The 13,017-nt window shown below is 44.2% G+C and overlaps 1 protein-coding gene across 1 annotated transcript in view; it reads right to left on the bottom strand.

Annotated features, from left to right (window-relative positions):
- Window positions 1–650: 650 nt before the first annotated feature.
- Window positions 651–13,017, bottom strand: part of LOC143149631 (uncharacterized) — a 143,228-nt gene continuing 130,861 nt past the window's right edge. Inside the window, exons 2-3 of the mRNA XM_076317201.1 lie at window positions 1,202–4,078; window positions 651–897 (exon numbers count right to left, since the gene is read on the bottom strand). Of these exons, the coding sequence (XP_076173316.1) occupies window positions 651–897; window positions 1,202–4,047 (3,093 nt within the window). The 5' untranslated portion in view covers window positions 4,048–4,078. The remainder of the gene's footprint in view (window positions 898–1,201; window positions 4,079–13,017) is intronic.

A 13,017-nucleotide genomic window follows, 5' to 3' on the forward strand; every position in this document is an offset into this window, starting at 1 on the left:
TTTTCGACCATCCGGTGTCTACACAAAACTCCATTAATTGTTCCGTAACGAACCGTGACTTTTAACGCGCGGCATGTCAAGTATACGATACGCGCCGGCGGGCTTCTTTAATTTATCGAATTCACCAGGAGCCACGATCAGAAGCGCACCGGTTAAAAAATTCTCCCTCGAAATGAAATTTTCATCGAGGTACTGATAAATCTCAATTTAACGTCGAATTCCGAATTTAATCAATTTCAACCGGGCTCCAATATGGTGCAAACTTCCACGTTAACGATCAAACGTATTTCGCGCGTGGTCAGTATCGGAATATTAAGAGCGCTATAAATTCACGCACAACATACTTCGGTGTACCGAGTGGAAAGTTAAACCGTGTGTTACCTCGAATGTAATCTCGCCACCGAGGTTTAATATCGAAGGAAACTGAAATTGAGTCACAGTGCACGAATGTTCCGAGGTTACGTTCGAGCGCCGAAATCTCTGCCCAATTCCGCCCCGAGGAAAAGCAGTTCCTTCTGTCTGGCAATAAATAACATTCATCCTACAATTAAGGTCCCTCCCCCCACCCATTCTAATTCGCGAGCTTTATTATAAAGGCGTATGATTACGGGGACCCGTAATCCGAATCCCCTGTATTCCTTAATCCCTGACTACACGGCTGAGCTCTCGGCGCATGCAACTCCTTTTATCTGCACGCCGACTTCCATTTGTCCGGCAATTAATTTCTTTTGTTCTGCAATCGTGCTCCCCCTTGCCGGAATTACCATGACACGCGTCCACGAGTTTCTCGGTGATCTTCGCTCGGGGGAAACATTGAAAAATCCATCAGAATTTAAGTACCACGAAGCTGGTCCCTTTTGGGCGAACGAAGACGTTTCAACTTGCTTCGAGTAACAACTTAATTGAGAGAAAGAGTGGTCCGGATGAACGTTGTTGGAAACGATAGAAGCTATCCGAAAATGTATCGGGTTGTTCGGAAAGTAATTTTCTTTTTCCACAATGGAGAATATATAATTTAGTAAAATGTTTATACACTCTGAGAAAATCGTGCTTCATTTTTACCAAAAAGAACGAAATGACTTTCCGAACAACCGAATACATTTTGGAGCCACTGTACGTGAAATGATAAATAAAGAAACCCTGGCCCGATTCGAAAATACGTGAAACTTAATCCAAGAGAAAAGTAACAAAGAAGACTCACCAAGAAGACTGCGTGGGTATCGAAGACAGCGCCCCTGGCGGTAAGGACCTCCTGATGGTCTGGCAACACGTCCTCCCGTTACCGGAAACCTCGTTACAGCAAGACGGCGGATTGGTGCACACGTGACGTACGACGTTGGTGGACGTAGTCGGGAACTCGACCGCAGAAGCGCGAACCTTGGGCCTGAGCAACGGGGACATCGAGAAACCGTCCCTCTGATTAGACGCCGAGCTGCTGGAGCTACTGGAACCGGGACTCCCGCCCAAACGACCGGGAGACGCGTAGGCGAAACCGCGTAGCCGTAAGTGCGACTGATGGTACGGGTAGCCAGCAGGTGGCGGTAGCCGATAATGATGATGGAATCCGAGGTCTCGTCTCATGTACGGGTCACCGGGATCGTTGGGGGGCACGTAACGATCCGTGGGCGTGTGCGCCGACGGTGGTACGTACCTGTCGACGTATCTGTCCGGATAGAGGACCTCCGGAGGTGGTTGAGGCACGTAACGTTCGACAGGTGTATGCGCGGTCGGTGGAACGTAGCTTCCGGTCGCGCTGGACGAGTTGTAGGTTCGATCGGTCGATGTAACGGCGACAGAGGTCCCGCACGAGGAGATCGGGGTTATGCGACCGGTGTATCGATCTTTCGGCTTCGGTAGCGAGAGATACTTGTCCGCGGCACGAGCAGGAGAATATCGATCAGCGGTGGAATGAAAACGATCAGTACCGACGGTAGACGAGGCGAATCGATCGGTGGTGGCCGTAACCGAGTTCGAGAATCTATCGTAACGATCTTGGCTGAGCCTGTCGAACTGATCGCTGGGATTCCCAACGTTGTAGCGATCGCCGCCGTAACTCTGCACGGACTTCGACACCTGGAGGTACTTGTCCACCGCGGTTTTTGTCGTGCTCTGATAATTGGAGCTACCCGTACCACCTGTAGCCCCGGGGTTCGATCGAAGGCTACCGCTGGCCGTCTCGGGGGTCGGTGAGATGGAGGTGAAACGATCGTTGGACGTCGAGGATTGAGTGGCTGTTGTATTCGCGTAGGACGAGTGGTACCTAGCAACGGTGTCGGTGGAGGAGGAGGACGAGGAGGATGTCGTGGATAGTAACCGCTCGGTGGATGATCCCGAGACGGCGTACCTGGTCGCGTCGGTGGTCGCGAGTCGTCCGTCGTGACCTGGCGACGAGCTTGCCAGGTAACGATCGTTGGACACGCAGAACCGGTCGTTGGATCGCGACTGACCGCAACGTTGTATCGCGGAGTCGTTGAAACGGTCGCTGGCCGCGACGTATCTCGACTGACTGTTCCCAACTTCCTGGAAGCTGGAGTATCGATTGAACTCCGTAGGCGCTGGGGATCCGGTCGATCTGTCTGTATACTTTTGGCAGACGGTCTCGACGCCCCGGTCGTTGTACAGACGTCTCGGTTCGTTAATGTTGGACGACACTTGCAGTGACCTCTCCGTCGACGAGTATCGTTGATGAGGGGTCTCAGGATTCGGCGAGTTCGAGAGGAATCTCTCGGTGCTCGATGATATCGTCGAGTAACGATCGTGATGAACACTTGGTGTCGTTTCCTGCCGATGGTATCGTTCGTAAACCGGCGATTCTCGTAGGTATCTGTCGGTCGATTTGCTCGCGAACCTCTCTGGGACCGGGGCGTGTATAGGCGAGGAAGAGAGCAATCGGTCCGTAGAGATGGCGCTGTATCTGGTAACACCGGTGTCCTTGCCAGTGGTGTATACGCTGCTCCTGTCGCCTTGTAGGCTGACCTGAAGGCTTCCCAGCACCGGCGACGAGCCGGACAACAGACGATCGCTGGCCCCAGTGTATCGTTGCTGATCCTTGGGCTCGTGCATGGCGTTCGCCGATTGCTGATTGGCCAGTAATCGTTCCGCCGAGGTGAATCGTTCTTTAGCTGGCATCGGGGAGGCTGGCGATGTACCGTCGCCGTATCTGGTGCTTGGAGAACCTGGGGGCAGAATCCTATCAGCAGCAGGATAACCAGCCAGACTCTGGGTCGAGGCGTACTTCTCGCTTGGGCTGGGCGACAGAGGCGGTGGTGGCACGAACCGATCGTTCGCTGGCGCCGGCGATGGTGGAGAGGGGAACGTCTCTGACGAGAAAGGACTCGTCGCGCAGCCTGACACCAAGATGTTGGTGTTCGCATATTCGTTTCCTGTGGACACCAGCTCGCTGCCGGTGTTTGGGCTCTGTTGGAACCGTTCGCTCGGGACCAGAGACAGCCTCTGCTCACCGTGAAGCCCGCTGAGCTCGTTGAATCGTGGAAAACGCTCGGCCAGAACGTTTTGGGACAATGTTTGCCCGGATGTCCCCGATCTAACTGGGTTGTATTGGTGATGCGTCTGCAGAGAGGACTGACCGAATCTCTCCTGGTTCTGGTAGTGAGCGAATCGCTCGCAGCTCGACTGTATCGAACGCGTTTCCGCGACGGACTTGGGAAAATCGTCGATCGATGGCTTGTCCGTCGATTTGTCGTACCGATCGATACCGGACATTCGCTCCCGGCCGCCATAATCGACGTGCTCGTTCCCCTGGCTCTGTTGCTCAGACTGGTAACGATCTTGGCCACAAGCGTTCGACGCGTTCGACGCGCTCGCCCCGCTCCGTAGATCCGTTTGCTGGTGTTGCTGTTGCTGTTGCTGTTGCTGTTGCTGTTTATAGGACTCCGAGGAATTGGTGGAACCGATCTGAGACCCGACGCTTCCAGACGTCCCGGCGTTCGATCCTGGAATAGGAGATGACGAGGGCCCGTATTGAGAGATCGGGTGTTGGTGCAGTAGGAGACGTTCTCTTCGGCCATAGTCGTCGTCTGTCGGCATCCTGGTGGCCCGGGGCCCGCTGTCAGGACATCTGCAACACCGTGCGTTTCACGATCAGACACGATTTTCAACATCGCAACGGGGAAATTTATTACAGAGTACTTGGTAAACAGAATCTTTACCACCGGTCGCGGTACCGTGAAAATCGAGGATTGAAATTTCTTTGGCTTTTTGTGAAAGTTTTGTCAAACTTTTCGCAAAACTGACCAAAGATTGTCAGTAGACGTATCTTTGATCGCAATAGATGGATGCGCGTAACTTTATTTAAGATCAAAGAGTATTCAATTCCCTACAGGAAGAAATGTAACGTTTATAGTATCGATACGAATACGTGAAATAACGAGTAGTAATACTTAACGAAAATGATGCACAGAGGAGAAAATAAGAAAACTTACAGCTAGCAAAAGTGATACGAGAAATAGACAATAAACGATAATAATAGAATCAATGATCCATAGAACCGATCTCGTAACATCAATTTTCCTCGATCGAAATTGTTACAATCGATGTGTTGTTGATGCACTGACGCGTCATAATTATGTGTACGATACTAATATTTTGCACTCCAAATAAAGACATGGGGTGAAAATAAAAATTAGAAAAAAAAATCCGAAACTATTTCCAGAGAAGATTTCATACGATCCACGTCGTTTGCAACGTGTCAAACAAGATCTCGTCGTCGATACGTTCCAGGTAGATCGAATACGCTCGGGCGAGTATTTTTCGAAAACGCAATAATTCTTGAACGAATTTAAATCCTCTCGAAAACTAAACTGTATGCAAACGTAAAATCTACTCGAAATTCGTTAAAACGAATCTTCACAATGCGACAATTACATCGAATATAGATATGCAGAAACGCGGAATGCGCTGGTAAATTTGAGTTGCGTACGATTGCTATTTACACGATTTATTGCTATGTGCACGAACTTCTCGGTGTGCAATTATAATCGAGATTTACCGGTGTAACTTCTCGTTTTGTCTCGAAAGTGGTCGCTAATTTTGTAAACATTTTGCACTACAAAGTATCACGGTGGAATTTCCATGGCTCGCAATTAGTTCGGTTTTCGTCAGGACCGATATAATTTTCTTTAATATTTAAACGGTGAAATATAATCGAGATCTACTGCTGTAACTTCTCGTTTTGTCTCGAAAGTGGTCGCTAATTTTGTAAACAATTTCCGCTACAAAATATCACGGTGGAATTTCCATATCTCGCAATTAGTTCGGTTTTCGTCAGGACCGATGTAATTTTCTTTAATATTTAAACGGTGAAATATAATCGAGATCTACTGCTGTAACTTCTCGTTTTGTCTCGAAAGTGGTCGCTAATTTTGTAAACAATTTGCGCTACAAAATATCACGGTGGAATTTCCATATCTCGCAATTAGTTCGGTTTTCGTCAGGACCGATATAATTTTTTTTAATATTTAAACGATAAAATATAATCGAGATCTACTGCTGTAACTTCTCGTTTTGTCTCGAAAGTGGTCGCTAATTTTGTAAACAATTTCCGCTACAAAATATCACGGTGGAATTTCCATATCTCGCAATTAGTTCGGTTTTCGTCAGGACCGATATAATTTTCTTTATTATTTCGACGGTGAAATATAATGCGCAAATATGACCAGCAGGCAGATACGAATTGCTTGTTACGTGACGTTAAAACGCAGCCCGTATAATCGATTGCAAATTAATTGGGGCTACGCTCGCTCGCGTTTCGCTATGGTCCAACGTGTCCGAACGAGTGACGCGTGCGGTCGTTCGTAACCACTGGCGAGGCTGCAGCGAATTGCAGCGAAATGCAACGATTTCATCGATCACTGCTTAAATCCCCTAAAGAGTGTCGGATGGCACGAGTGTCCGGCCCATGAAACTTTTACTACGCGTTTGCGTGAATGCGAAAACGAAATTTACGATCCCGCCTCATTGTTAATACCTTGAATCCTGCTTTATTCGTATCGCTTTTTATTTTCTGCCGCGCCCACGGTTAAAAGTAACGCGCCCCGTGATACACCGAAGAGTTAATACGTCCGTGTGAAAAATTTAACTGCCGAATGTAAAAGAAAAATCACGAAGGGTATTTCGAACGTACCAATAAGTGGAAATGCTCGGTACACGGGGTGCATAGGGTCCGACTGCACCCTATACGTTCCCAGCACTTGTGTACTAAAATGCACATTAATTCCCGTAACGTTAAAACGAAGTTTCAACGGTACGAATAAACGATGTAAAATACGTTCCGTGGCTAGTCCGTGACTGAAAAAATTTAAGCACAATGTTTATTCCAAATCGTCGAGGGTCGACAATTCGTTTCACCAACGACAATTCGTGTTAAGCTTCGAATTAAACCGAAACAGCGCTACAATTTACAAAATGTAATCCAATTTTTACCCCGGACGGGTTGTTATGCGTAGAATTTTCGAAAATTTAACAAGTCGCGAATCCCTGCATCTGTAATCGATCGAAATGCGAACAATTTGTTCCTTTAAAAAGTACCGTGAAACAATCCTTTTGCGCGAAACGCCCTTCGATTACGATACCGCTCGGCTAAGCGCTCCTCTTTACGAAACTCGATTAATGGATAATTGAACAACGCAGATAAAAATGAACCGATTCGACTCTCGCGTTCCCGTATCGCTCTTACTCGTGGAATAATTTTCTGATAAAGCGATACGGAATTCCCACGAAGAAATTAGAGTGTAACGCTACACAGTTCGTAGTTCAATCATATTGCGGTAACAAAAGGTGCAAGCGGAGAGCGAGTGTAATTGGTCGTATATTAGAGGCGAAGGTAGAACCTGCAATCACTCGTGAGTAGAATGAACCGTGTAATTGATCAGACCTTTCCCCGAGGAAGATGACGGCCGGGCTGAAATATCGACCACCTTATCCCTGTTATTTGCAAACGTGTCATTTAATCGTGGAATATATTTCACGCTCGTGTTTCCTGCTTACACATCCGCGATCGTTCTTTTCGCTTTGATGGCCAGAGTTTACGAGAAAACGTTATTCGCTGTTCGACGAAGAGATACTAATTTTGTCACGTTGTCATATTCGATACGTGAGACGATCCGATAACCCTATCCATCTGGAGTATCTTTGAGACTTTAATTAATCAGAAAGGACATTTGGTGGAAAAAAATTTAATAAATCTAAACAGATACGAGAGACTCGAGAAACGTAATCGTTTTTTATAACGAATATAACTGTTCCAAAGATACCCAGAAAAATCACTCGTGTTGGTGTTGTGGATAATACTACTGCTACTGGTGATAATAATAATAGGTCTTTATTGCACGAAAATTATATACATTAAGAAACGAAGTATTGGGTGAAGGGAGAAAGAACAGGAGAAAACGGAACAAGAAAATTAATGTATAGAAATAAAAACTAGTATACGTTATTGACCTCGAAGATAATAAAATAAAATGACGTAAAATAATACATACTGAGAATAGAAAATAAACTAAAATTATTTCCCCGTTGTATTGTATTCTATACGATATATATTTCACCGTCGAGTGAAGAAAACTATCGGTAAATTACCAAGAATCGCCCGATAAAAATAACATTTCTCCCGGTAAGAATTTTCCACCGTCAAAAATAATTTCTCCCGGCGTGGTGTTCCGTTCGTTTCAAAATATATACGTGGAAACGTTTCAACGGAATCAAACTTTCGATCGGAAATAACCGACGAAGAAACGATAAACGACTGCAAACGACACTCGTGGCACCGGAAAAAAGTTTGGGAATCGTTGCGTCGAGCGATTGAAAGACTCCATTGGCAGTTCGCGGTGTTCGAAACGATCGTAAACGAAGCGCGTTTCCCAGCGTTTACCCAGCTCGGGCAAAAAAAGCAGAAAAAACGAAAGAAGAAAAAAAAAAAAAACGAAAAGCTGCCCGACGAAACGTTAATAAAACGTTTTACGAGTTCGCGAATCAACTCGCCGCGACCCGTTAGAAATCCGTCGGGGTTCGCGATTTTTCCGCCCAATGGTGGAAGGATATGCGCCAACGGATTACGACGTAGAAGCACGCTGCGCAGCACGGTGAACCGGTAACATTTATCGGAGGCCTGGTATCGCTGATATCTGCGAAAGAGAGTCGTTCGAGCGGTCTGCAATGCGTCTATCACGCCGGGAGGGAAAAACTTGGCGGTAGGTGGGAAATGGCACGCGTAGCCGGTGTCGTAAAGATAAAGCGCAGCTGGCGTTCCGTGAAAGAGCGAACCATTCGCCGGGACACGTATAAACGCTCCTTTTTTTTCTCTTCTTCTCTCGCTTGTTTTTTTTTTTTTATATTCGTCCACCGAGCACGCGACACACCGCGAGACCAGAACGGTTAGAAATTTTTTAATTTCCCCGCGGCCGGTGAAATCTCCGATGGAATGCCGACCAGCGTGCGAAAAAATGTAACGCCGCGATTCTGAAACGAGTTTAACAGATTCTGGCTACCCACGGGGTGTCCTGATCCAAAACTCTTGCAGCGTCTCGGAAAATATTAGCGGCGAATACTTCGAACGGAAGTGAATGAGATTACGAGGGACAGAATTCGATGCGATAGATTCTTCGTGGATGGATACGCGGAGGACGTACGAAGGTCGATTTCTTTTTTAGTCCATTGATCGATCCGGATTGCCATTCCTTAGAAATAGGTATTAAGGTATTTATATAATACCTTGAAATCGTTAGTTCGGGAGATGAATACCATGATTTCAATATTACGGTACGGTACTTGGTACGTCACTTCCAAGAGATCTGTCGATTAATACTTTTTGTTTATATATTAATTCGAACCTTTGTATTGGTTATTATTGTAACCTTTAATTTGGAGTTACATTGCCAAACAGCAACTCGCTTCCTTTATAACAGTTCTTACTATCTTGACAGGTTGTTTAATAAGTTTCGTCGTTCGATAAATCTTATTGAACAGTATAGTATTTGGTTGCTCGATATGTTTTGTCGTTCGATCAAACTTATCGAACAACATATTATATGTTTTCATTATGCTGAATAAAGTCATTGAATAAAATAAAATTAAAAAAAAAATATATATATATGTAAATAGTGATCAGGTGATCAGTGATCGGTGATCAGTGCCTTGTTACATCAAATTATAAGAGAAATAATCACTCCTGATAATTTCATGCAGATGCAACGTGACGTATCACACTGCATAATGAGTGTGCATCAACCAGAAAATCAAGAAGCCTCTGAGTACAACAGCTCCGTTTCAAATACCGAAGAAAACACTACCAAAGAAACCAAAGAAACAGCTATTATTGCAGACAACATCGATGGTGCCTCTGTAACAAATTATGCTCGTACAATTGGTCAATTAACCGGTAATCGAACTTTACGATTCACTTCACGGATACAACAGTCGAGTATATATATACTTAGATAGTAGTTCATACTTAGTATGTATACACTTAGATAGTGGTTCATACTTAGTATGTATATACTTAAATAGCAGTTCACCGTCTGTTATCAACACACATACCAAATACTATCAAAACTACCAACTTCGCACTAAGATCACTACTATCTACGACCAAAAGAACAATTCTCTTAATGTATCCCCTTGCGCAACATCGTTCAAAAAATCTTCACCGTCAACGATGTCAAGATCTGCTAAAAAATCACGTCTCTTGGACCAGGCATTCAAGATCCTGCTTTCAGTCACGTTCTAAGCTCCGGAAGACAGCTATACGTCAACCCGGAAGATGTAAAAATCCCGAAATTCTTCACAGTCAACCATGACAATACGAATTACCGTATATCTTCACCTCAATCGAGAAAATAGGCTGTTTTCTATGCAAAGAGGAAGATCATGTTGCTAAACAGCACAGTATATACAAAGAATCGTTCCAATCCACTCAAAACCACAATAACAAAACGACCGTAACGACAACAAGGAATTTTATAACGAAAAAATAACAAATAAAAATATAACAAATATTTTTCAGTTGTTTTCAAATCCTCGAGAAACGTATACAAACTTTCCTATCAACGATCTGAAAATTGGCATTGATTTACTCGACTTAAACACATCCACGTGTTCTCAACGTTAGCTTTGACACTAGACAGGAATGACAAGTGTTAGGGACAAAGTGAAGGAGATCAAGTGGATGTTTGGGTCGGTGGCTCGGTTACGGGTGAAGCGCACGTCAGAATGGATTATTGGAATGTACGTGTAGACTTTGGGTGCAAGAAGGCACGTAGCACGAGCCTGTGATCGAAGACTACAGTCAGGCTCGGATTAAAGCACAGACTTTAGGGATTGCAGCACGGAGGTCTCCGGAGATTAAGCGAAAAGTTGTTACATTTGTGACTGTTGACTCAAAGCACGAATACTCTAAATTATTCCGATCGACATCGATATTTACAGTCGCTGCGTTAGGTTCAATGAACCGGAAACCACACGGATCGGTAACCCGAGTGTCTACGATATCTTAATTCATCCCCGAGCAGAACACGGAGAATGTGCAATGGATCGTTACGCGAGAGTTAATCGACAGCTCGAATGTATAATTCCAAAGTTCCTAAAAACGTTTCGGTACACTCCGATTGCGCGTCTGTTAGATAAGACTAATGGATAACGTTCTTCGTAGATCCATCCTGATCGTAGACCCTCCAAGACGGCATTAAAAAGTTCCAACGTACAGATCCGCATTCCTTCCGAGAACTAAACGTCCGAACACCAGAGGGGTTAGTGAAAAAGTTGTCACTGAGATCCACCATAGTTGGACTTCGAGCTGAAAGTACTTTGCTCCAGTTTCGCGTATATTTATCTTCACCGTTAAAAGTGCTTTATCCCAGCCGTCTACCTAACAATCCCCCGCGCTAATAATCTGCTGCGCTATGTACCTTAATAAATTCGAAGAACAGGAAAACTCCTCTGTTTGCTTGGAAGCAGCAGTCGCCGAACGATCGAAAAACCCGAACGGTGGATTTTTGCGAGATGGTACGCTGCTCGAGATGGAACGGAGGTGGTGGAAAAATTAATTAAACGAGAAGTTCCGGCTGGCACGTAAACGAAGAATGTGGAAAGTTTCCAGCAAGCTGACCGAATGCCGTGTTTCACGTGCCTCTCCGTTTCTTTCTTCCGCGAAGAACGAGCCGGAGGACAGCGGCGGACGACGCTGCAGGCAGTTTTTGCAATTAGCGCGTTCAGCATGTTCCCATCCTCGTTCTGTTCTGTGCTCCATTCCCGATCGCTTTCCAGTCTGATTCTTCCCCCTGAACAGCGCCGCTGGAAACACTCACAGCATGTTCTCGAACTGAACATAATGGCCAGATGGTTCTCGCGGCTGGTTACCACGTAGCTGCGCGAAAGCATCGCCCCGATCTGCATAGTCGAGCGATTTTCACCCGAGTCGTCTACTTTTTCCGTCGCGCGCGCTGCAGCTGACGCGAGTCGACCGAATCAAGCTCCAACCTACGAAGCAACTTTCGCGCGTAAGAAATCAACGACACCGATGGAGGGTACGCGACATTTTGCACGTGTGACGCCAACTTGTAACCTGGAGTCGTTGGGTACGAATTAGATCATTCTGTATCGGAATATTCAAATACTGTGGATTCGAATATTCGGTGAATAGAAATCCGATGCTATTCGAGTGGTCGGAGAATACACATCGAATACTTGGAGAATGGAAATCCAATACTATTCGAGTGGTCGGAGAATATACATTCAATACTATTCGAATACTCGGAGAATGGAAATCCAATATTACTCGAGTAGTCGGAGAATATACATTCAATACTATTCGAATACTCGGAGAATGTAAATCCAATATTATTCCAGTAGTCGGAGAATATACATCCGATACTATTCGAATAGTCGGAGACTATTCCAATACTATTTGCATACTCGGAGAATGTAAATCCAATACTATTCGAGTAGTCGGAGAATATACATTTAATACTATTCAAATAGTTGGAGAATATACATCCAATACTATTTGAATACTCGAAGAATGTAAATCCAATATTATTCGAGTAGTCAGAGAATATACATTCAATACTATTCGAATAGTCGCAGACTAATCCAATACTATTTGCATACTCGGAGAATGTAAATACAATACTATACGAGTAATGGGAAAATATACATCCAATACTATTTGAATACTCGGAGTATGTAAATCGAATACTATTCGAATATTCGGTGGATATAAATCCAATACTATTCGAATCTTCGGGGGATATAATGGAAGTCCAATACTATTCGAGTAGTCAGAGAATATACATCAAATCCAGTACTATTCGAGTATTCTTGGAATACTCGAGTATTCGAAATATTTTGTGCTTTGATCGTATAATCAAATATCTGAATATTCGCAGTATGTGAATAGCGCGATGTACGGAATGTAAATCAAATTCTTTTTGCGCGTTGGTCCTTTTTACACGTTTATTTCATTTAAGATATTTTATTAGCTATATTCCGTATATAATATTTTTATTTTGGCAAAGAAAGATTAACGATGATATTGGAGTGCTCAAATATTCGAATTGTGAAATTTTAATTATCCATTATATTCGAATTATTATATTCCACTTATGATATTCGAATAATTAAATATTCAAAGTTTATTCGCAGCAATCCAACACCTATAAAATATTCGGACAATAAATTATTCGAATAATTTATTATCCCATTTAGGTCTAGTAGACCTAAAAATAGTATCTTTTTTATACCAAACTCTGATTGGATTAAAATACAAGGTTGAAAGAATTTACTAATAACATAAATAGTCCCCAAAAATCATCCCTAGTCTTAAACGTAACGGTTCGATAGTTTTAGAATAAATGAGAACACACGTCGATAACGTATACTAACGAAACGAAAATCAAGACACTGCCCGACTAATGTTGGTACAGAAGCGAAAGACTACTCCGCGGGCGGAATGCAACCGTTCTATTTAAATATACGTATTCGATAAATACCTGCTTGCGTCACGGT

Source organism: Ptiloglossa arizonensis, chromosome 7 (assembly GCF_051014685.1).
Source record: "Ptiloglossa arizonensis isolate GNS036 chromosome 7, iyPtiAriz1_principal, whole genome shotgun sequence".
NCBI lineage: Eukaryota > Metazoa > Arthropoda > Insecta > Hymenoptera > Colletidae > Ptiloglossa > Ptiloglossa arizonensis.